Raw genomic sequence first — 26388 nt, 5'->3', positions numbered from 1 at the left:
CTGGGTGGAAGCACTCATCCCATTGTGGAAACAAGACATAGTTAGCCATTGTTCCCAGGTGTCAACTTGGTAAGAGTGTTCCAAGTATGACAAGCAGAGTCTTTAGTGAGCTATACTCTATAGAGTTCTGTAAAGAACAGCTATGAAGCTGCCTCAAGATGTGGCTCTTATCAATGTCATTGCCATCAACCCTTCCCCAAACAGCTGGGCTGGGAAGACATTTAAAATGGCTCCATTTTCAATGGTCTCTCCCATATCAGTAGATGGGGTGTCAGATTATAAAGCCATCACATAGGGAAGCAAGGTAGATCTTCCCACCTGAGGAAACTTGTAGGAAAGTGTGACAATTTGGCAGTCAGTACAGTGCGATGAGAGATGTCACATATATCAGATTTCCAGTGGTTACACTGTAGCTCAGCTTCAAAGATACTTAGCTTTCTTTCAGCTCTCCTGATTTTTCTAGTCTTTTTTTTTTTATTAATTCAAGATTCTACTCTCCTTTTAACCTATGAAAACAATATATTTGTAGGCAAAACAATGGAGAGCTTTAGGAAGGTTAAAAAATGTTCATTGGAATGTGTTCCTGTTCTGGCTCATTTAAAATAGGCTATTAAAACTTGTCCTTTTATGTATGTATGCATACATATGCTTGCTGATGGGGGGGGGCTATTGCATGGTGCATATGTAGAAGTCAGGTGACAACTTTCAAGTTTCCACTATGTAGGTCCTGGTGATCAAGTGTTGATCATGAGGCTTGGTGGTAAGTGCCTTACGCCTGCTGAGCCATCCTGCAGGGCCCCTCCATTCTTTCTCATACTGCATCGCCAGACTGGCTTGGAACTCACTGTGTACTCCACAGAGGTCTTAAACCCTCCCGCCTCAGCCTCCCAAGTATTTACAAGTTTGAATCACCACACTTGTCTACAAAGTTGTGGTTGAGTTAACAGGCTTTCCTTGCTTTGAGACCATCCTGTGTATTTCCGTGGTGTCCTTATTTCGAGAATAGAGACAACTATTCTATGTGATGACTTCAAATGGTATTCTGTACAAAGTGCTCTGGAGTTCTCAATAACATGGCTGGATTCAAAGCCACAGAGAACTCAGCCCAATGGCTGAAGCCACTACAAAAACCAGGAGTTCTTTAGACTTGTTCCTGGCAGCAGACAGGCAATATTTAGCAATGTGTAGCTCACAATAGACAACTTTAATATGTAAAATCTATAAAAAAATATATAAAGAGGCTAATATATTGTGCTGACTACCCATCTTGAGAATGTAATTGAATACAAGAATTGAATGCATGCATCATAGAGATGTGGTCCAACATCCCTCCACACTCTCTAAAACCCGTGTGCATATTTATAGCAGTGTGCACGCTCACCTTATTTCAGAAGTTCGTTTATTTCCTCAGCAGAATATTTAATTTTTGTTTGGTACCTTCTGTTCATTTGTTACACTCCCAGACTCTGTACAAGTGTCACTTCCGTGCTCTATTGCCATGGAGCATGAGGAGTGGAACGAGTAGCTTTCTGCTGCACAATGAGATGGTGCGCTTTTTCAGCATATGCATGCGTAAGCCTTCTTTTGTGAATGGGACCGATAGGGTCAGATAATGTTTAAAGGGAAAGGTTTTATGTCTCTCAGGCTTCTATGTTTCCACATGGATGCTCACACACACACATAGATTGAATTATGAACAGACCCATTAATGCTGGGATCACAAAAGGTCAAGTTTTGTCTTCTTTTACCCCCATTCAGATTGCTTTTGTAGAGAGAAAAAAAGGATTTGCAGGGAGAGAAAGATTTATGATAAAGAATTTTTTTTTTAAAGAACAGTTCTCTCCTTTTAACAACATCTTTGATTTGGAAAAAGATCATATTATGTAAAATAATTCAATAATATTGTATCATCTGCCTGAAGTTGGTGTGAGTTAGTTCATGTGTATAGTTACATTTAAGGACAACATGTTATCATAATAATTGAGAACAAACATAGCACTTTGAAGATAAAAGGCCATATGAATATGTAAAGTAACAAAGTTTGAGCAAAACTGAATGGAAGTATTATAAAAACATCATTGGCAGGATTTTTAACCAATTCTCTCCTTTAAGATGTAATTTAGTATTTGCTCAGACATATAACATTTAAGTTTTGAATTAAGAAAACAACTAATAGTTTGTGTCATTGTGTCTCACACACATTGACAAATAATCCAATGGAAGCAGTAAAAAAAAAAAAAAAAAGTAATGGAGAAACATTTGAAAGGACAAAGACTTTATCCCCAATGAAAAATTTAAGACTTTAACCAATAGCTCTTTAGAGAGTAAATGACATCAGCTATTGCATGGTTGGTTGATTTCCGATGTCACATGGAATCCCTTATCAGTTAAAGTGTATGCATCGTGACAGTAAAACCATTCGTGCATAAAAATGTCCTAAATCAAAGCCTGGGATCTTCCTTCTTTCTCCTTTGGGTTTGTGCTAGTGGCGTCCTCTACCATGTGGTGAAGTACATCAAACTGAAGAGACCAGTATTTGCCAGAAAGGTACATTACATGATACAAACATTAAATGCTACATCAAATCCTATCTTCCCAAATCACATGACCTCAGGAATGGATTCAGAGAGCTGTTGTACTTTCCAGTGAGCCATTGTGTTTAGGGCCCTTGCTTCATCAAATACCCAGAAGAGCAGGCCACCTGGACTGTTTGGCGTTTGGCTTAGGTATGTTGTTGGTATCATCTATCACTTTGAGGATAATACTTGTGTGGGATAAAATATCACGAACAAGGTAAAGCAGAAGCACTGCCTTGCACTGGATTATTTGGAGTTTTGTTTGTTTGTTTGTTTTGTTTTGTTTTGTTTTTAAAGTCACAACTTAATAGAAATAACTGTGTTGTATGTAGTGCAGAAATCCATTCTGGAAGGACAGGCTTTTAGAGGAGACTCCCATGGGACTTTTAGCTTAAAAACAATATTGTCTTCATTTTCTTTCTTCCTTTGTTATTTTCCCCTAATCACTTTCTTCCTTTGTTTTCTTTTCTTTTCCATGTCATCATTTTTACATTACATTTTTTTCTATTTTCTTCTACTGAGACTCCTCCCATCATTTTTTCAAACCTTCTCCACTGCCTCATATACATGTGGTTTTTAAACCTATATCCAAGTTCCTTTATCTAGCCATGAGGGCTCATTTATGGATACTTAAGAGGACTTGGCACAGACTGTTACTGCCACTAAGAGCTGTCCATCACTAGTGAGTTATACATGGTTGAAAATATTTAATAGAGAATGGTAAATTAATCAATTTTTAGTAAAATTGTCCAAGCCTAAATCCCAGTGACTTGACACAGTATATATTATACACTGTCAACTTATTAACACAAAGTATATATTATGTATTATCCACTTGTACATTAGCTGTGGGTTATTAGTGGCCCTCCTCAGTATGTCTTTCCTAGGCTGCGAAAGAAGATGAAGGAAGAGCTTCTACTGCAGTACTGGGGCATTAGCATCAGTGGCAAAGACCAGTGATGGAAGTACTATTGGCCCTTAGGATGGTGCTGAGCAGTGCCAGTTGCGACTTCTACATTGACCAAGGCACATCACATGGGGGAATATGACACCACAAGTACACCTGTGAGAAAGGCCTGATGCTTCCTCTTGTTAATTTCTGCTAATTCTCTGAACAAACTTTACTGGCAACTGGCGACTCTCAACCTTCCTAATGCTGCAACCCTTCAATATGATTTCTCAAGTTTTGTGACCCCAGCCATGAAATTTTAATATATATATATATATATATATATATATATATATATATATATACACATATATATATATATGTGTGTATGCTTATGTATGCACACAGATATATAACAATAATAGACAAATAAAAAGAATCCATCAACTTTTGAGTTAGAGGGGAAGGAGGAGGGATTTAGAGGATGGTAGTTGGGAAAGGATGGAGGAGAAAAGACAGGGGAGAATGTGGCATAATGCTATTTTAATTTTTAAAAAAATTAAGAAAAAAAGCAAATGTTGGTGAAGCTGAAAAGAAAATAGAATGTTTATCCATTCCTGTTGGGATTGCAAAACAATCCACCACACTGGAATTCAATATGGAGACTCGCCAGAGCAACTGCAAATAGAACTGCCATATGAGCCAGCTATGCCATTTGTTCAAAGAAATCTAAGTTGTCAAGTCACAGACACACTTTCACATCAGTGATTTTTGCAGGAGTAGTCACGACAGCTAAGTTACAGAACCAATGTAAGTGTCCATTAACAGACACTTACATATATATATATGCATATATATATGTGTGTATATATATATATATATATATAGTGGAATTGTATTCATCCATAAAGAACAAAATTATGTAATTTTCAGAAGAAAAACGGATTCAGCTAGAGATTGCCATATGGGCTGGCTAGGTTTTTTTTGGGGGGGGTTCTTTTTCTTTTCTTTTCTTTTTTGGTCAGTTTGATACAAGCTAGGGTCATCTAAATATGGCACTAGGGAATTGTACAGAGATCCACAAGGATGTCCCCAACTAGGAATCTAAGCAATAGTGGAGAGGCTACCTTAAATGCCCTTCCCCTATAATGAGATTGGTGACTACATTAAATGCCATCCTAGAGCCTTCATCAAGTAGCTGATGGAAGCAGAAGCAGACACCCACAGCTAAGCACTGAACAGAATTCCTGGAATCCAGTTTCAGAGAGGAAGGAGTGATGAACAAAGGGCACAAGACCACCCTGGGAAAAACCACAGAAACTGCAAACCTGAACAAGCGGGAACTCATAGACCCTAGTCTGACATATGAGGAACCAACATAGAACCAAACCAGAGCCCATGAACGTTTCAGCAAGGAGGACTGGGCAGTCCATGGGACCTCTGGCTGTGGAACCATATGTATCTATCCCTAGTGCATGAATGGACTTTGGGAGCCCATTCCCTATGGAGGGATACTTTCAGCCTATATACATGGGGGAGGGCCTAGGCCCTACTCCAAATAACATGACAGATTTTGATGATCCCTCATGGAATGTCTCACCCTCTCTGGGGAGTGGGTGGGGGATGGAATGGGAGACCAGTGGGGGCCATGGGAGTGTGGGAGGGAGAGGAAACTGGGATTAATATGTAAAATACAATGATTTATAAATATATAATATATATTTATAAATACATGCATATATTTATATATAACCCACTGTAGGTGTTACCACCCCTAAGCAGATGGTCAACAAGCCAGTTAACATTGCTCCTCCATGGCTTCTGTTTCAGTTCCTATCTCCAGGTTTCTGTCTTGAATTTCTGCCCTGTCTTCCTTCCACGATGAGCTGTTACCTAAAAATTATGAGATAAAATAAACCTTTTCTGGCGGTCTGGCTTGATCAAACCACATTAGTCTGGAAGGAATCCACAGCTTTCATTTTCTGTGGAAACAAAAACAGAGTACCAGGTGATTCTACACTCAAAACAGCTGGACAAAGCAGCCTTACAGACTACAGCCAGGATTTCTGTATCTTCTTAGAATCCCCCATGACAGCGCCCCTTACCAGCAGGAAGTAGTTTGGAAAGAACGACGCCTAAATTCCCAAATATTGTCTATAAATGTTTGTTTTCATTTAAATGGATTTGGTTATATATATAAAAAATAAACCTTTTCCTCCCCATGTAGATTATTATAAAAATATCTATTAAACTAGATAGTTATTAAATTAAGTCATTTTCACAAAGGCAAACATTAAATTTTTAAAAATTTGTGCATCCCAGATTAATAAAATCATATATGTATGTATACATACATACATACATACATACATACATATATATGAGAGAGAGTGAGAGATTGAAAGAGAGTGAGATGGGACTAGAAGTGAAACCATTGTCCAGGGCAACAAACTGTGATAATGATGGGTGACAAAGAAAAGAAGAGAACTATAGGGAGTTAATCCAAAATTCAGTATATATTTTTATGAAAACACATCTGTCACCTAGTATAATGAATGATTGCCAATAAAATATCAATTACATAGGCAAGGTATTTGTGATTAATCTATGCTTAATTTCTATTCTGTTCCATGGGTTTGTGTCTGGTTTTACTCCTATACCATACTGTTTTAGTAGCTGTAACTTTATGGTATGTTTTTAATTCTGGAACTATGATTGTAATCCAAGTGCTGGGTTGGTAGAGGCAGGTGGATCCTTGGGGGCTCTAAGACCCTTTATCCTAGCTGAATCAGTGACCCTCAGGTCACAGTGAGAGTCTTTGTCTCAAGAATACTAAGATGGTTGACACCTGAGGAAGGACTCTCAAGGGTGAACTCTTGTTTGGCCTTCACATACATCCCCATACACATGCATCTACATTTCATGAACACACACGCACACACACACACAGACAGACAGACACACACAAAGTACTACATGATACTTTTGCTCACATGTTATTGATCAAAGCAAATCATTTTTGTGATATATCGTTTTCCAACCCTTCATTCTTCATCAGTGTACTTTTTTAATAGGTGAAGTTTCTTGTGGGCAATATACAATTGCATTTTATTTTTATTATTGTATATATTGTTTATAAATTTAAATCTTTCTACTTTAAACTTTCTTCTCCAAAATTTTTAAATTTCCCTTTTTATTTCTTCAGTGGCCCAATTATCATTCAATAGATTAATTGTTTAATTTTCATAAGTTTATGTACTCCATAAGTTTTAGAGCCACACCTGTTTGTTTCTTAGTTCCATTTGCTTGGAATAACTTTTTCTATCCATTTACTCTAAGATAGTGTCTATCAGTGTTATTAAAGCATGTTTTTTGGAGGCAGAAGAAAGATGAATCATTTTTTTCTCACACAAGTCTGCTATTTTCTATCACTGTGTTGTAGAATCAAGACTGCTAACATTCAGAGTATTGTTGAAAGGTGTACATTAATTCTTGTAATTTTGCTGATCATGTGGTATTTTATTAGACTTCTTTCATTCAGCTGTTCTTGTGTTGCTTATTTATTCCCCATGGCCTCTTAGGTGTGGACATCCTTTTCTTCATACTGAAGTATTCCTTCCAGTAGCCTCTGTAGAGTTGACTTAGTGGTTGTAATCCTCTAGTCTGTTTTTAATCACTGAAGATTTTTACTTCTTCAGTTTTAATGGATAGCTTTATTGGTGAACAGTATTTATGATTTATGAAAGCTTGTCTGAGGGTACAGAAAGCAAAGCTAGCCATAAGGTATAGAGCCAGGCAGAAGTGGCACAAACCTTTAATCCCAGGACTCGAGAAACAAGCAGATGGATTTCTGTGAATTCGAGGCCACACTGAGCTACATGAAATTGATCCAGTCTGAAAGAGAAACATTTCCATACAATGGTGATCTCAGCACTTGGAATCACATGCCTTTAATCCCAGGCTTTGAGAAGTATAAAAGGAAAAAGCAAAGGGCCTAATGAAAGATTAGTCTCCAACAACATCGAGGAGAGGCAGCAGTCTAGGACTGCAGTCTGAAGATTCATGGAGCTAGCCTGATCACCATTTCAGTCTTAGGTAGAGTTAGCAGCTAATGACTTGCTGCTTTGCTTATCTGACCATTAACTTGAACCCCGATATCTATCTCTAGGTTTTTATTAATCTTGTTACAAACACATTATCAGGCTTTAAATATTTCTGTAAAATAATCAGGTGATAGAAGATATCATTCTGTAAATATGTTTCTCTTACTGGTTAATGAATAAAGTACTGTTGGCAAATAGGAAGGCAAGATAGGATAGACTACGCAACAAGGAGGGTTCTGGGAGAGGTAGTAAAGAGGAATCACGAAGTAAGAGGTCCAGACCTTTCTCTGGTAAGATAAGACCAAGTGGAAACACTTAGATTGATAGAAATGGGTTAATATTTAAGACAGAGGTAGCCAATAAGAAATTCTAGTAATAGGCCAACAGCTTTATATCTAATGTAGCATCTCTGTGTGTTATCATTGGGCTGATGTGGCTCTGGGACCAGGCTGGCAGGAAAGTATAACCTATAACAATCAGGTGATAATTTTATCAGCCTGTCTTTGTAAGTGATTTCACATTTCTTTCCTGTCATTATCAATACCCTTTCTTTTTTATAAATACCCTTCCTTTTCCCCATATTTTATTGCTATAGTGTGAGATATTTCTTTTATGACATTGTTTATTTGTTCTTTAAGCTTGTTATTGTTGAATGGGCACCTTTCTGGATGTTTGGAAAACATCCTGTGATTTTATCAAAATGTTTTGTATGTCTTTGATATGCTATTTTTCGCATTCTATTTCTGTAATCCAAAAGTTATGGTTTTTCATAGTGTTTTAGAGTTCTGCCATAACTGTTCATGTATTTTCCATTTAAATTTTTTCATACACTGTATTTTAATCATGTTTTCCCCTCTTACACCTCTCCTAGTTCCTTCCCACCTCCCCCACAAACCTAACTATTTTTATCTTTCTTTCAAAAATAACCTAAAATCAAAATAAACAAAAATATCAAAATATAAAAGAAAGATTAAAAACAAACAAAAAACACAAATGTCCAAATAAACCCTTTCTCTCTCTCTCTCTCTCTCTCTCTCTCTCTCTCTCTCTCACACACACACACACACACACACACACACACACACACACACACATACACAAAATGCCATTAGAAGCATTGAGTTTATTTTGTGTTGGTCTGCTTCTCTGGGGTATAAGACATGCTGTAGAGTGTGGTTAATATACCTGGTGATACTCCATTGAAGAAAATGGATTTTCCCTTTGCCAGCAGCTATCAGTTCTAAATAGCTTCTTGGTTAGGGTTGGGAACCCATGTCTACTTCCATACTCAGTGCTGGGACCCCATCTGACATGAACCTGTGTAGGTCTTATATGTGCTGCCACAGTCTGTGTGGATTCTTATGTGCAGCAACCCTGTGATGTCTGGAAAACACATCAGCCCTTTCTGGTTCTTAAAATCTTTCTACTTCCTCTTCTACATAGATACCTGCACCTTGAGAGTAGGTATTTGATGAAGACATTGCATTTAGGACTGAGTGCCCCCCAAGGTCTCTTTCAGTCTCTGTATGTTGTACAGTTGTGAATCTCTGTGTTAGGTATCATCTATTGCAAGAAGATTTTTGGATAATGGCTAAGTGATGCACTGACCTATCAATATACCAATATGTCATTAGGAGTCTTTTTCTTTTTGCTATGTTTCTTTATTATAATAGTAGGTTTTCTTGTAGGTGCATGACCTATCTGGTCTTATGTTCTTGGCCACTTTAACAGGGGAAGGTATAGGTTCCATCTCATTGAGTGGTCCTTATTCCAATTAAGAAAATGTTTGTTTATTCCCATAATATTTATGCCTCTGCTACTCCAGTACACCTTGCAGGCAGGTTGCTATTATAAGTTGCAGAGTTTGTAACTGGGTGATATTGGTGGTTATCTTTCTTCTCTGATAACATGCACAGTGGCTTTCCAGCACCATGCCAGTCAGTAGGAGTGAAGATTCTAGTTGTGCATAAGCTTGACTTCTCCATGTTTGATTGCATAAGTAAATGTTGTCTTTAGCAATAGGGTCTTACCATCAGCTTGTGTGTAATAGCTTTACCATTGGCCTTTACTGAATGACCCAATCTCTCTACCTAGTCTTCCAGCCTTGACACTCTGTTTTCCACATGACCCATTCTGTTGATGTGGCTTTTCACTGAGAGTTTAATTTAGTTCATTGAACTGCCATATAACCCAGTTATACTGGTTATGGATAATTTCCCAAAGGACAGAACGAACAAGGAAACAAACAAGTGTAGTCATTTTTAATTAGCAAACTATATAATTATGAAATTAATTTGTTATTTCTAAGTCCCCAGGGAATATCATTAATAATAGATGAGTAAAGGTCATATGTCTTTCCTAACCCCACTGATTAATAGTCTAGAAATACAAACCTCAAAGATATGTGTGTTTTAAGCTTTTCTTAATTTTGGAAAAATGTTATGCTTCATTTAGAATGCTGTCTATGCAGGAAATATATTTTAAAGCTCTGAAAAATCTTAATGAATTTAATATATAAATTGACACTTTAATTCAATGTGCGGTGGAGTAAAATAGCCTTAAAAAAGGTACACATATAAGCTGAAATATGGCAACTGGTTACATAACAATGAATTTCAAAGTTCAAGGAAGGTTTTATTTTGTTAAGTATTTTGTTTATTTTCTTCGTCTATATTTTTTCTTCCTTTATTGAAACAGGGACTTATGTAGTCCTGGTTGCCCTGGAATTCATTATGGAAAAAGGCTGACGTCAACATAGCCTACCTCTTTCTTCTGAGTGTCATCATACTGGGCCTATTAAGCAGTTTAAGTGTTTTGCATTCTTAGATCTATAGGCTTTTTTTTAAAAAAAAAAAAAAAAAAATATATATATATATATATATATATATATATTTTTAGTTAGTTTTCATTCAGCAATTTAAAATGGCTACTTTTACTTTGTGCACTTACACACACACACACACACACACATCACGTTTTCTACAAACAAAAAGTGGATAATAGAGATAGATATGTTTGTCCCTTGTATTCCCTTTACCTGATGGTAGAGCCGTACTTAAATTCTTGAATTGAAGTCATTTTCTCCTATCAGGCTAGGTACTCAAAAATCTAATAGGTGTGACATCAACAATTACTTCTTGCTAACAACTCTTGTAATTTAACCCCTTCAGGTGAGCATGCTGATTGATGAATTGCAGACAGCTATCAAAAGCAACAGAGGTCATCTCGCTAAGCTTGGCCCCCAATTACAGGCTGAACAGGAGCAGTTCTCCTCTTATGTCTGCCAACACATTAAGAGTCTTCCAGAAAACACCGTGGTCCCAGGAGGACTGCATCTCAAGGTGGGTGTCACTCTGTGACTCTCACTGGATCCAAGCAGAGACAGACACATTCTATCCTATTGAAGATCGGTGTAACACTGTCCTCAACAGGGAAGTTTGACCTGTAAAGCATAAGAATACTGTTCAGAAAATAGGTCTTAATGGAAATAACTATGCATCTTTAAAATGGAGGTTTATAAAACTTAGCATGCAATACAGAAAAGTAAGTTTAATGAACTTCAGTGAGTGAACATTTGCATACTTCTCAAAGAAATAAAAATACTGTGTAGGTTTTATTTTTAAAAAACAACACATTTGGAAAATGGACAAGCTTTAATAGTTGACAGACAGTGACAATAAGAATCAGAGGTGAAAAGGCTGGGTGACTGATTGATGTTCAAGCTACATTTCCAGGGGAAAAAAGGTATGTATTGGATAAGTGTGACATATGTCTGAGTTCACTTGGTAAAATCAATACTTAAGAATATACTGAGGGGGAAAGGTGAATTGGTTATTTGTCAGGACAAGATGGCTAAATGTCTTAGGCTACTCTGCTATTACAGTGTTAGGTGAGAAAAAGAATAATCCACCTTGGCTAAAGCAGATGAAAAACCAAAAGGAAATATTGTCGGGAGCGGTCTACAGCTGAGCAGCCTCAAGTCTGTACCTGAGTGGGGGAGTGTGGATGAGGGGAAAGGCTTGCTATAGACAATAAAGAAAAGAGAGACAGAATAAAGGTCAGGAGGGCTGATCAGTCAGTACTGAAATGCCATGAGTTTATTTTCACCACTATTATATATCTTAACCAAAAAGGGGAACACTGTATCATGTATATGGAACAAACAGACTTTTCTTCCGCACTTATTCTGAGGATTCAGTTAGCACAACTTACCTCCAACATCTTGTTCCCTAGCCTTGAGGTCAGGAGTAGACACACCTCAGATTCAACTTCTCCTTCCCTAGCCTTGAGAGTCAGGAGTAGACACACCTCAGATTCAGGTCTGTTGTTATTTAAACTAAGACAGCCAAAACATCCTTCTGTAGCTTCACCTTTGACCTTTAGGTCTTATGACTTGCTGACACCTTGAACACTGTGCCCTTGTGCCAAGATGGAGTGCAGCCATCTTTATGGGCACCCACAGAATGTAAAGATTTTTATATTCATAGTAGAATATCCATGCCACCTCGGTCACACTGAATTTCAGTTAAGTTACAGTTCTGTAACTTCATAGTTCACATCTCAAAGACCTCTGATTATAGAAATCAGCATTACTCAGTGTGGCCCTTTCTATGTGAAGAGGAGTGTTTGGAGAACTCCACTGTCTTTCACCATTTTCATGGGGATGTGATAATATTCACAGTTGACTTCTGCTCATCCTCCATCTTGCACTTCATCCTTTGAATATAGTTTTAGCTACAAACAGCATGGAAGCTTGAGGTGACATTCTCATGGATTCATTTTAAATGAGAATATACCATTAAAAATCGACTTTTTTGGGAAATGTGACTCAATCTTAAACACATTGTTTATGCCACTCAGAAAAAGGTGTTGAAGACAAGGGTTCCCACAGACAAGTAATGTTGTTCTTCTTACATTTTTGGCTTGGTTGTGGACCAATCTGCAAAAATACTTGCTATTGACTAAGTGATAAATCAGGCAAGGGATTTTGGTCTCTTTAATGACATCTGTGCCCACTTCTTTTAATCTACTACTGTATTGACTGTAGTGCCGCTGGGAACATAACTTTTTTCCCTCATGAATTCATTGTTAATTCTGAAGAATTTCTATCATATTAGCATATTATCTTGACAGTAAAATTTTAATTGCAGACTCTGAACTGTTTCTTTCACATATCCTCCCTTTCAGCATCCTTCAAAATTCTTTCCACACCAGCAAATAGGAAATTTATAAGCAAAGGAAACATGTTGTATAATATTTGTAAGTACCTGCTGTGCTATCTAATACAGTAGCTACAATCTGCATGAAGCTATTAAAATCAGTCAAATAAAGCACACAACACCTTCACCGGTGTGTTATAGACTTTCTAGGCTTTAACACTGACAGAATGGTTAGATACCCTATCCAGAATTCTCTTCCACCTGAGTCATGCTTTGATACCCCCACACCCCACTCCAGGAAGACTGGACATCATATCCCTCTGCCTCTGCTCCATTGAGTTTCCCCATCTGAAACACTAAGTTCGTCTAAAGCATACATTATTCTTCTAAATCCCAAGAGCTCTGAGTATCAGTTCGACTCATTAACCTTTTAGGGTAGTCATTTCCAAATGCTGAATCGAGTTATCTGGAGACTATGTGAGAAACACCAGTGTCCTCCACTCCTGTTGATTTGAGAGGAACTGGTTTAGTGTCCTGAGGGCTGACTTCTAGCAGCTTGTGAAAAACAGTTTAACTGTCAGGTGTTTTGAGAGTCACTGGTTAAATGCAGCCATTATTAAAAAGTATTTATATACATTGAACTCATCCTTGAAAAGATACTAATAATTGCTTCTTTCAAATTATCTGATTACATTTTACTATTGCCTATTCTTTCAGTTATTATTGTGTATTGTGTGTGTGTGTGTGTGTGTGTGTTATGAATTCTCTGAGTGTGCTACAATAAATTTCAACAAATAGGTTTCTTTCAATAGTGACTTGCTTTGACTCAAAACTGACCAGTCAGTGAGCATACACAATCGAAACTGGTAAATGATAAAAATAAGTACTTGAATTAGGTTGGTTAATTGGTTGGTACAGGCCATGGACAAAATCTCCTGTTTTGCTTTAAATACATTTCATTAGAACATATCCGCAACTGTTTGCATACTGCCTATGGCTGCCTCCCTCCCTGGGTTGCATAGATTCTACCTGTATGCAAGAGCTTAGAGGAGAGTCTTTTCTCTGTTAGAAGTGCATGGTGTTTTCAGAAATAGGGTCTTACTTTCAATTTCTGGGCAACATCTTCACAAATGAACTTCTCTAAGTAGTTAGAGAATAATTAACTTTTCCAAGCCCTAAAAGAGAAGGCACTTTTAAACTCATGTTAGGAAATCAGGCCAACTATGATATCAAGATATAACACAGGCAGCATGGAAAAGAGAATGTATGATGATATAGGACAGTACATGACAATAATATGATGAATACTAATTTTAAAATTCTGTATCATATACAAACAAGACAAGATCAATAGGGCACAAAAATATCAGATACTATAAGCAAATAATGTTTATTCTTGAGATTAAATGATGGCAATATTTGAAAACAATCTGTTACCATGTGTATATAGTATGTTATAAAGAACTAAGAGATAAAAGTCACCTCAAAAGATACAGAAAATCTTGACAACATTCAATATCCACTTGTGATTCAAACCATTCAACAAAATAAACATAGATGCTTACTGTAACACAGTAAAGGCCATATATGAACATCCCACAACTAACCCAACAAGTGAATAGATTTCAAAATATCTTCCCAAAGATCTGATGCCAGGAAAGAGAGACTAACTCTCACCACTTCTATTTGACACTATAAATACTATAAGTACTATAAACCTAGTAAGAGCAATTAGACCCAAAAAGAGATAAATTGCAACTAAATCAGAAAGGGAAAAATAAAATTAACTCTGTTTATAGATGATGTGGTCATAAAAGATAGAAAACCACAAAGAATCCAGAAAAATTCTATTGGAACAAACCAATGAATTCAATAAGTTTCTTGATAAAAAAAAATAATGGGCATTTCTCTATACTATGAACAATGAACAAGCCAATGGGGGAAATTAGAAAGCAATCCCTTTTGCAATAGCAACATAAAAAGCGAAATGCTTAGAAAATTTAACCAAAGAGGCGAAATAACTATATATGCTGAAAATTATAAAACATTGGTAAAGAAATTAAAGATGAATGGGGTAAATAATCTATTTCTTTAAAATGTTCACACTACCCCCAAATCACCCACAGATTCAATGTAATTGCTATCAGAATTCCAAAGACATTCCTTTGAGGTCACCAAAAGGCAACAATACAAGTGACAATTCCACAAGACTCTGAATATCCAAAGCAGTCCTTTTGTTTGTTTGTTTTTTGAGACAGGGTTTCTCTGTGTAGCCCTCACTCAATCTGTAGACCCAGCTAATCTTGAACTCACAGTGATCCACATGCCTCTGCCTCCCAAGTGCTGGGATTAAAGGTGTGCATCACCATACCCAGCTCCCAAAGCAATCTTAAGAAGAAAGAAACTATAGACATCAAGCTTCCTAATATGTTTCAAAATATATTACAAACAGCAAAAAAAAAAAAAAAAAAAAATCCAACAGAGGATTAGTATGTAGAATATATGAACAATTTAAAAACTAATCATTAAAAAAAGATACCCACAAACAACCCAGTCAATGAGCTAATTAAATGAGTAGAAAATTCTCAGAAGGTAAGTACAAATAACCAAAGGACATGAAGAACAGTAACATTGCTACTACCAGAGAAATGCAAATCAAAACCACATAAAGATTCCATCTTACCCCAGGTATGCTACTGTGTGCTATTTACCCCAAAGATCCATGTGTCTCAGTTTACTGCAGCACTATTTGTAGCAGCTAAATTATGGAACCAACCTAGGTTCTATCACAAGAGAAACAATAATGAAAATGTGGCCTATGAATACAACAGGGCTGTTTTCATCATAAAGAAGAATGAAGATGTATCATTTGTAGGAAAATGAATGCAACTCTAAATTAACCTTAGAGGTCAGGCTCAGAAAGAAATTTTATATGCTTTCTCTGATTTGTGGTTCCTAGATCTTGTATAGTCATATATAATCATGCATGTGTATATAAAACAAAAATAGCAATGAGATAGTAAAAAAAACAAAACAGCTAAACAGGAGTGGGTTGAACAAAGGGAAGGGTGGGGACAATGGGTATAGGAAATACATTTAATATATAACATATAACTATACAAAAATAAAATTAAAGTCAGTCAACTGAATAATCCATCACACGTGTCATCTCAATCTAGAATACTGATGGTCCTCCCTAAGAACTGGGTGCAAGGCATCATATAGGGCAGTTTTCATACTATAAATGATGCTTTCTCATCTCTACTGAGCTGTTCATCCTCATCATTCCTTCTCTGATACTTTAAAGGCATCGTTAAAATTGTTCTTATCAGTGGAACCTCTTTAAAAGACACATTATTACCATGGCTCATGTCTCATTTTTTTAGAATTGCATGGTATAGTATAATGCCAACTTTTAAAGGACAGTGTGCAGACATTGATTCCCATTGTGGGAAGGTTCTTGGGTTGTGTTGTTATTGTTTGTTTTTAATTTTAAAATGCAATCTGAGGAACTACAGAATAAAATTCCAATGGACTGTAATCCTATTATCCGTATAAATCTTTTTGTGTTGCTTCATCCACAGCATGTACTCTTGTCTGGTTGGTGGAGATATTCTGGTACATTCTCTGGCTACTGTATTTTACAGTCTTTCTATGCTGAGGAGCTTCAACGGTTGCACTCTCTGTGTTCTATACTATGTGAAGCTCTTTGGACAACAGGTATACCAGGCACTCTCTTACTTTCCTAGCCTCCTCTTACTCCATATCCCCTACTGCTGCCAATACCCCTAGCTACTATGAGAACATCTGCCTTTGTTATGGCTCAGTGACTGCTGCCTTCCTGGTCCTATGCTTTGCCTGCAACTCCTCCTCCTCTTCACCCCCACAGAGATGCTGTCAACAATGTTAGCCTGAGAGAGTAGGATGGAAAAGGATTGATGGGAAAGGGTATTAGCAAATCAGTAGGGGATGGTGGGGAGGGAAGAGCAACTAGTAAGGTGGTTGATTGTGTTGGAGGATTGATGGGCAAGAGCCCATGATGTGTGAGTAGGAGGGAAAGGCATGGGGGAAGCAGAACAGAACGTGGGTGCAGGATGCCTTTTCACACACAACCGGTTACTTAAGCTTTCTGGGTTGCCTTCCACATACTGCCAGTGGAGACAGATCCAGTGTCTGTGGCACCTAAAGCTTACAAAATCTGGGTATGGGACCAGGCCAGGCAACAATGGAAACTGCCTTTAGAGTCAGGCCTGAAAGTGGATGTTTATTTACAATAATAAAGTAAACCACAGGAATTTTGTAGTGACTTATAGACAGAAAGTTTTCTTTGTCCTTCTAAGCCCAATACTGTGATTATTTGAAGAAAAAGCTAATGTGCCAGCCTTCCTTAGCCTTATTCCAAATTTCCGACATTGTATCTTATCAGTTTGTTTATATTATAAAAAAAATGAGTTAATTTAGTTGATAGAAAAGATGCTGACTTTTATTTACAGTACTTCCTAGTTATTTCTGTGCCCTGAACTCTAAGACGAGCTGTGTCAATAGTACAGGAGCACCTAGAAACTGTCCTGGTTTTGTTGTACAGTTGTTGAGCAAAAACAAACAAACAAAGAAACAAAAAATGGCCAAGGACTTTCCCACAATGGGAATCAATGCCTGCATGCTCCTTTAAAAGATGGCATTATATTGTACCATGTGATACCAAAAATGAGACATGTAAATAATATATCTTTTTAAGAGCTTCTACTGTTAAGGCAAACCTAAAAGATATTTTTAAGATGTAAATCCCTTTTCTGTGGTCACTTAAGCAAATTTAAAGCTCTCTAAGCATTTGTTTTCATTAATAAGCTTATTTATTCATTTAGATCTCCATGAATCAATTTAATGCCTAGAATTAGATCAGTGTAGTCAATTGTCCATAAAACAATTGTGGGTTCCCTTCTTTCCTCCCTCCCTCCCTCCTTCCCTCCCTCCCTCCCTCCTTTCCTTCCTTCCTGTGACCTCTTGTTGTTAACTCTGCATTTATATTATACCCTTGGTTCATTGGGAAATTTTTTCTTTCTTTCCTTCCTATTTGCCCATTTCCCCCCAAATTCATGTTTATATCCCAGGGAAGGTCTCTTTCACCAGTAAACAATGGGGAAGAACTAAGATATTCCTTAAAAATGAGTAGTAAAATGTGACAACCCATCCTTCATTTGAAAAGAAATTGTAATGTAACAGAGTATTCATCACTATGGTTTTGAGAATTGTCTTTAAAGGTTAGACATGATAGAAATAATCATTCCTCACACGCAGACTATACACTAATAGACCAGTTGGGCTACCCATTTTACAGGTAAAGAAACGGAGACACTTTGAGACTCAAGAGAGTATCATGTGTACCTTCCAACCTCTTGACTGATAGCAAATGGTAGTGGGCACTGAGTTGCCCCCCACCCCACTCTTCTTCCCAGGGCCCCTTTTGCTGATAGGCATCTGCAGCCAGATGTAAATCTTTGTGCTCTGGAAGATCCAATCTTCTCTTTCTCCACGTGCTGAACAGAAAAGCAGCTTTCGTAGCAAACTCGGGGGAAAAAGCAATTGGTTGGAGGCATTGGCTCCCATGCAGAGCGTGTTGTAATGAGACAGGCTTTCCCTGTGCAGCGCTGACATCCTAGAAGGTGCCCAGAGAATTGCCAGGTGGGCAGTCAGCAGGGAAAGTCCGCGGGCCAGAGCTGTATTATGATCCCAGCAGTGACTCCCACTAAATGAACCACTGAACCTTACTGCTGCCGGCACGCTCTCTCTCTCAGGGAGATTGTCCTTCTCCATAGCAGTTAATTTGTTTTTACCTCTCAATTAGCTTTTTCACAGAGTGTTTGATATGCTCAAGTTGCTAAGATTCCCTGCCCACATATGTTCTCCTCCCTGGTATTACCCACTGACATCTATGTTAGTCTGACTCATGAACATTTTCAAGCAGAATTCTTTATCTGAATAACACATACTTGCAGACTGTCCAGTATCTGCAATGAGGACATACATTCAAACCCGCTTAGAACTTTACTTAGAGTTTTGTGACCTAAAACATGGATTACTTAAGATAAAAATGCTTTGCTGTAAATAGTGCTTGTATATGTTTTGAATAATTGAATGAAGCAGCTATTCACTTTAGGCAAAAGTTATTGCCACAGACAGTTTGTTTCTTAAAAACAAATCTGAATGGCATTAGCATTTTTATTCTATCCCCAGTTGAAAGGTGTGATTTCTAGAACTGGGAATGTGGGGATCTGATTTAGTTCATCTAACTCTGCAGTGTTCCCTACTCTTAGTGAAGTGAATATGGGCTCTGTGGCTGTGCTTGGCTCATCAGAAGTTCTCTAGCATTTGGTCAAAAGGAACATACAGACCCTTTCATTTGCCAAACCCTTGTATATAGCACATCATACTGCATACGATCCACATGCATGATACTCTAATGCAAGTTAAATACAATTTTAGGCACTAAATTAATGTGACCAGATTGAAAATCCTGTTCTCTCTTCCCTCATGATAGTCTCGTCACAACAGTTCATTAGATTCCCTGGCTGAGGACTCAGGAGCCCAACATAGGGCCTTATTGTTCTCTTGCAGATGACTTCCACTAGTCATAGAGTAAATAAGGGGAGAAATTTAGTTGGATAAAAGGATGATTTTGGCAGGATTTCCGCCATATTTATTGGACCGTTTCTTGGTTTATAGTTAAGTACAGAAATGGAATGGGAGTAAAATCCCTCATGAAATGTAACTGAAGACACTAAAAGAAGGGACTCAGCAGATGAAGGCCATATTGCAGACTTCACCATCTTCCACCTCCCTCAGCCCTCCTGTCATTCTTATCTCAGTTTAGGCTGCCAGGTATCCTTTGTTCTTATTCCCACCATTTCTCACAAATTTGTTCTTAGAATGTATGTCCTCTGTAGTTAAGATTATTTCAAAACGTTTTAGACAGTTTTTTTTTCTCTTTGGATCCACTTTATAGGACAGATAAAAGAATGATCTATTGGTTGGAGCCATTGGATTTGATCTCCCACTGGCCCCTGACTCAATGAGCTGAGACTGACAATCATAGAACATAAAGGTGTCAATAAATAACAATTCTTACTCCAGCTGTCTCTTCTACTCTACAGCTGAGGTTCCTTAATTGTGACAAAAGAGTGAACTTCTCACTGGAATTTCATGCCTTGACAAATTTGGGGGAGGACTACTTTGAGGTTACAGTCTTTTAGTCCATTCCTACAATCCTATTTCATGGAGAACCCTCTACTTTCTGTACTTTTAAATGGTGAACTTCGCTGAAACATAAAATTAATTGTCTTCTTAAGTAACCTGGGTTGGTTGAGGATGGCATGGGCTCAGGTGTGTGACAGGGTGGCCTACCCGCTGAACTGCTTTGTGTTCATCAGACAGCATGTCAACTGGTCTATCCCTGCAGGACCGAGAGCCCATCCCCAACTTTTACAGCTACATTCTTCCCAAACAGTTGTCCTTAGCAGAAAGACTACTTGGCCTATAGTGAGGCCTCCACCTACAAGGCTGCCTACATGTAGCCTTTGTCTGGTAGGTGATTTCAAAGGGAAGTGTCTTACCGCTGGATGTGGGCCACTCTAGCTCCAGACCTCCGAGAGAAGTCTGTGACGATGCCAACAGTTCTCCTTCACCCCTGACTCTGCATTTGGGGGTTCCCCGCATTGCTCCTGAATGTACCCCAGCGAACTTACTGCAGGCAGATTTTCATTTCAGTGTCTGATTCCAGGGGACCCCAAGCTAAGGTGACACATACATTTATTGCAACATTTTAAATTATATCCACCTGAAATATAGCAGGTGATTTTTTTTGTGATGCTGCATTATCTATCTGCAGAGACCTCTCAGTGTAAATCCTGTTGCTGTGCAGCCCCTGACTTTTGGCAGCATACTGTGGGGGTCATTTTTCTATTATTGCCTCTTGACAGCATTGCGCCCTGAGGCATTCTGAAGCTCAGGCACTTGGCCTTCTGCTCACGTCATGGAGGGCTTCCTGGGTGGTCTGCCTAGTGGTTGAGTAGAGTTGGAAACCTGCTGTTCCCCAACAGCTAGCTCTTAACCAGACTTATAGTATTAAAGGCACATAATGGCACAGAACAAGGGCTTTCACAGCCCATAAAGAGATGTTGTAAATGATGCTAGGCAAACTTATCAATGATTGGTACCGGCTCACATATCTCCATCCAAGTCACCTCACTCTATATAGTTTAATCACGTCTACTGATGTATTTGGAGTAAATAGAATTATTTTGATATTTATTGATATATGCATGTCTTTACAACTACTGCATATGAAGTTATATTTATGTTGATTACTTTACATCCATAGATGTGGAAGTAGTATTTCAGCAATATTAGCTGAGCCATCAGGGTTTATTTCTCAGCCCCACTAATAAGCATCAGCAAATAACACTACTCAGGAACAACCAATAAAAACAGGCCCTTTCTTAAACATGCCCATGGTTAATGTTATGCTTTCAGCCACTGTTGTGTACTTTTCCAATTATCCTTGCCTCTGCAGTCTATTCCCAAAGCAGTGGTCATACTGATCCCTTTAAAACTGTCAGCTAGGTGGAAAGTTGGCTCAGCTGGTAAAGGTGTTAATGGCAGAAGCCTGATGTGTGATCTTAGTTCTGTCCCTGAGGTTCAGTTTAAAATTAAAAGAAAAAAATTTAAAAAGGAAGGTGGGTTGTGTCCATCTGTTATCCCATCACTCATGTCGAGATGGATCAGGAGACCATTTCAGAAGCTTGCCAGCCAGCCACTCTGGGGACTCAGTGCAGCATCACCAAGAACAAGAGGGCGAGACCTGCCTCTAGAAGGTTGGTTCGATCTCCATCCATCCATCATGGCACCTCAGCCATACCCTGTTCCTGCTCGATTGGAGCATCCTGAGCCATATCCTATACTATTGGAGCATTCTACTGACTCCCCATTCCTTTCTTGGCCTGTATGTCTATCTGCGTGTTTGCGTGTTTGCCTCTCTCACTCTGCTGCAGTTGCAGTAGCTTCCTTGCCACCCTGGGACCATGCCAGACATTTCATTTCTGCTGAGTTTCGTTGCTCTGTGGTTTCCTCCGCTGCAGTGCTTTCCTCCAAGTCTCTCTGCTTGTCTCACACCCCACTTACTTCCAAATCACTGTTCCAATGGGGTCTGTCCTGAGCATCTACTTACTGTTATGCTCAGGACATTCTGCAGACCCAGGCTTATAGGACCTGGCCTACTGCATTGTTGCTTCTTCACAAGGTACTTGCTACCTTCTCCCTCACTCAGAACAGCATGCACATGTAGTTAATGCATAAGTCCCTTTAAACACACCAAGAGGAGGCCAATCTTGACTATACAGGTGGTCATATGAGTGAGCATGCCTATAAAATCTGCAAATATATATTTTAACTACAACTAGTTAAAACCATTACCTCTTTCAATCCAGTTTTTTTTTTTTTTCTTTTCTTTTTCGAGATCTCCCTTGCACCAAGCTGTTTTAGAGTTGCTATGACATTTCTGAGGTATGGCTCAGAGAAAATGGCATGGGGTATGTTAGCATTATTTCTGTCACTGTAACCAAATGCCAGAGATAATCAACCTAAATAAAAAATGGCTATTCTTCCTCACAGTTTTGGGAGTCCCAATCCTGGTTGATTAACTCCAAGGTTTTGGACCCTGTGGCAAGGCAGCATAACACAGCATGTCTGTAAAATGTGAGCAAAAATGCCTCCAGCATCTGGAATCCCATTGTCTGTTCAAGGGTGAAGTAATAGCAACCTAGGATCTATCAGTCGGCCCTGCTCTTAAAGGCTTCCAGGCCTCCCAATTGCAGCACCCTGCATCCTGGAGACAGAACCTTTAACACATGACCCTTCACTGAGAATCAAGATCTAAAGTGTAGCATGTTGAGTTCAGACATAGTGGTCATTTCTCTGGATAGTTCCGTTGTCCTAGCTGATTTGATGTGGAAAGATAGCTGCTGCTATCTTCCTATTACACAGAAAGGGTTCTACTTTCTGTATGATAGAGTGACAGGCAATGCAACATGGTTAACAGAAGACAAGCATGCTGTGAAATTAATAGAGCCAGTGAATCTCCCACATTTTATAGTTTGTACTTTAATGAAACCTGATGAAAGTTTTTTTTTTAATCAAATTCAAACTTGACCCTTAGAGCCTTTATGAACTGACCAAAGAGTTAAGACAGCAGGAGAAACCTTTCTAATCAGTAATACAAGTTTTAGGTAGTCATATGACAGAAAGAAAGAGATCATTTTTTCTGGCCTGATTTTGGTGAGGGGGACTGTGGCTGGGGCCAAGTGCTCTGTGCTCCTTTTCATAAAAATTGTTATAAAACAACCGTGCAAAGATGTGGTTGGAGACTGGTTAATCACTGTGAGTATTTGCCACTGTGTTTAATGTTTATAGTGGTTTTTCTATATGAGCTTTGAAATGTGTGCAAATTATTATGTCTTGTTCTTCTAGATGAATATTTAATACTGTGTTTCATTTTTGATTTTGTATTCTTCTTGCTGAAGAAGGCCCAGCAAATCATATGAATATCAGGCCTCTCTCTACTCTAGCTGTACCTTCATATGCCAATAGAATTCTTCCTTAATGTGTGTATGGCTTGTCTGCCTCTCCATCTTATCTGGCAGAGGACAATCATCTCATAAACAGAAATCTTATACTTTGTTAGTATATTTTAACTTCCTGACCAGTACTTGGCATGTAGGACCCAATAACACTTTTTTGAATGAACGCATACATCCACAACCTAACAGTGAACCATTGGTGTCAACTTAATTTAACCCTGCTCAAGAAAAGTGAATGCCAGCATGAAGGAGAATGCAACTACTATGCCACAGAGAACCCTTTTGGAATTTCCATTCTTCATGTGAGTAGGGACATAGATGTAAATTGCTATTTGTAGGTATTTTTCCGTTATCGTGAGCCATGTTTGTAAGTGGCTCCAGGTTATTATTTTCTAGGTTCTGTTACCTAGAGTACCAACGCTAGCCATGGCTGCTTTTGGCATTGCTCTGCTCCATGGGTGAGAATTTCATTTTAAAGCTATAGGAAGTGAAGTCATGCCAAGCTCCTCTAGGTAGCCGTGGCAGTAGCTACTTTTTCTTAAAACAACAATGAAGCAATAGGAAAGCAAGCTTTCATTTGCCTACATCTCTCTGTGGTAGAAACATTCAACCTAGAGAGCTGTCTGTGTCTAAGCACTGCACATTAGAAGTAGAAATAGTTGTCACACAAAGGAGGGCCAACGAGCATCTCAAGACTGGCAGTGAGAGTAGGCACAGTTCCATGAGCTTAAAAAACCAAAGGCGTTTCCTTCAGAAAGTAGATTCTTAAAGATTGCTGCTGGAGGAATGGTTGCTTAACTGTGAAAAGCACCTGTTTTTCTTAGGAGCCTGGAGAGTTAACTCCCTTAGGAGAGTTAAGAGGCAGTGTTTCTGTTTTGAGTGCCCTGCGTTGTTTTTTCTTTCTGGTTTTGGTTTTTGTCCATGGGGCTCTTGTTCTGGGACAGAGTACGGGAAGTCTCATTATCTGCAGTGAACAAAGCAGCCAACTAATGCCAGTGCTCAGTGTGGAGGCAGAGCTCTGCTCAACTGCACGCTCAGGCCCTTAGCACTCTCCCTGTTGTTTCCTAGAATACAGTTTCCTGGACTGAGCCCACAGTCCAGCAAGTCTAGATGAAGGGGCCTCAGTAAGTTCTTGAGCCTTAGACCTGGCAACACAAACTGGAGTGGCCACCTTCCTCATCAATTCCTGTTGCTTAAGCGTTCCATTTCAGATTAGGGCCTGAAGAGATTATTGGAACAGCAAGACACTCTTCCCACTCATCCTCTAGATTTGCAACTTTAGAGAAACTGCTGACTGAGAATTGTATTGTTACTCAGAAAAGGGGCCTCTCTCTTCTTCCCTCCCTCCCTCCCTCCCTCCCTCCCATTTTTCCTCTCTCCCTCCCTCCTTCTTTCCTTCCTTTTATCCCCATCAGGAAAAGACTCTTCCTGGAGTAAAAACCCAGTGCTGCCAAGCAGAGGCCAAAGGCTGTCCACTGGGCCACTATATCTCTGCAGGAGCACTGAGTGGGGCCATCCCTAAGGTTCTTCCATGATTAAATTCCTTCCCCCACCCTCACCCCCAGAGGTTGCAGAAGAGCTATTGAAACACATTATTTCCCAAACTGGGTTAAAACTCACCAAATAAAGTTTGAACTGTCTCAAAATAACAAAAGACCGTTTTCTTTGTTTTTCAAGAAGTTATTCTCCTGAATTATCTTCTCTGGAAATAGCACAAGAAATATATAAAACAGTCCACACTAAAATGTGATGGGCATCAGAAAGGGAAGAAAAGAACTTTAGATGGGGGAAAAAAAAAACCACTAAAAAGCAAGGATTTAAATTATTCATCAGGCCTCCCTCTGGCCTGAGTCTTTTCTTGCCTGGTGAATGGAGCACCCTGCGTGGATCCTCAGTGTGGGCAGGGGGAGTGTTCACTTTAGTGGGGCCGTCCTGTCAGGACTGGTTTATTCGGATCCTTTTGACCAGAACATTTGCCGCTCTCGTTTTTTTCCTTTTTTCCCAGTGACTGTTGCATAATGCAATATTTTATCTCTGTTTTCCACAACTTGTTGAGTATGTGCAGTTAAAATGTCTGACCTTCACCATCCTGTTATGTAATAAACCTGTCAGGTTGAATTTTGTTGAATGAGTCAGAAGACGAAGAGAACACTGATATCTTTTAAATAAGAACTGAACGTTCTCCATGCGATTTGTGGACTCATGTTTTTGCAAGGAGCAGGGAATGAGCTAGTTAACTGGTTGCTGACTGACTTTCGATGTCTGCCATTTCGGCATCTGTTCCGGGCTCTGCTATTTTAAGATGGTAGAGAATGGGAGTCAGGTGAGGCACCAAGACCAAACAGAACAAGGCCTTCCCTTCTCATCGTGGAACTCTTGACTTTCCATCCAGTTGCTTGGACTGTTCAGAGAGTTGGTCTCTTGCTTTACACAGGTCACTGTACATATGTCCGCATGTGTTTATTTTCCAGGTATTTGAAAATGGTAAAGACACTGGAGAGATCTCTGTTTACATCAGTAGAAATGATTTAAAGTGTGGTAGCCCAGCACAAGGTGACGAAACAATGCGAAGAGTGAGTAATCCTTTGTGTGAACATAAGCATTTCCTGTGTAACTTATATTTCCTGTGTAACTTAGGGTTAATGTAAACAATTACATCTGAAGGCAGTTTATAAAGTAGCAGTTGTTTGTTGTTCTACAAGGTGTGATACAGGTGCATGTTGACTCCTGAACCTTAACCTAATAATGTCTCAGCCATCAGTATGTTTGTATTTGAAAGTATTTTTATATTGGGTACTGTTTTTGATACATCAAACTTGTTCTCCATTTTTTTTTTATTTAAGTTTTATACTTTAAAAAGAAATGCCATAACATTTGGTGGAGGGTATACTCTGAGCATAGTATTTCTAAGCTATGCGCCTGAGTGACTAACATACAGCCTTGGTCTTCCACTATGCTCATTGTGAGTAAATCCCACGAATTTATCTTGGGCACTCTTACCTTTGCCTATTTTCCAGATAATTGGGATGT

General features: G+C 38.7%; 1 protein-coding gene across 1 annotated transcript in view; it reads left to right on the top strand.

Annotated features, from left to right (window-relative positions):
- LOC127226405 (doublecortin domain-containing protein 1-like) overlaps nucleotides 1-26388 on the top strand; it is a gene marked incomplete at its 3' end in the record, with an annotated part of 193071 nt that overhangs the window by 119134 nt on the left and 47549 nt on the right. Inside the window, exons 5-7 of the mRNA XM_051190417.1 lie at nucleotides 1464-1604; nucleotides 10739-10909; nucleotides 25830-25931. Of these exons, the coding sequence (XP_051046374.1) occupies nucleotides 1464-1604; nucleotides 10739-10909; nucleotides 25830-25931 (414 nt within the window). The remainder of the gene's footprint in view (nucleotides 1-1463; nucleotides 1605-10738; nucleotides 10910-25829; nucleotides 25932-26388) is intronic.

The sequence above is a fragment of the Phodopus roborovskii genome, unplaced genomic scaffold (assembly GCF_943737965.1).
Source record: "Phodopus roborovskii unplaced genomic scaffold, PHOROB, whole genome shotgun sequence".
Classification (NCBI taxonomy): domain Eukaryota; kingdom Metazoa; phylum Chordata; class Mammalia; order Rodentia; family Cricetidae; genus Phodopus; species Phodopus roborovskii.
The sequence above is the reverse complement of the archived record's forward strand: the minus strand, read 5'-3'. Positions and strand labels throughout refer to the sequence as shown.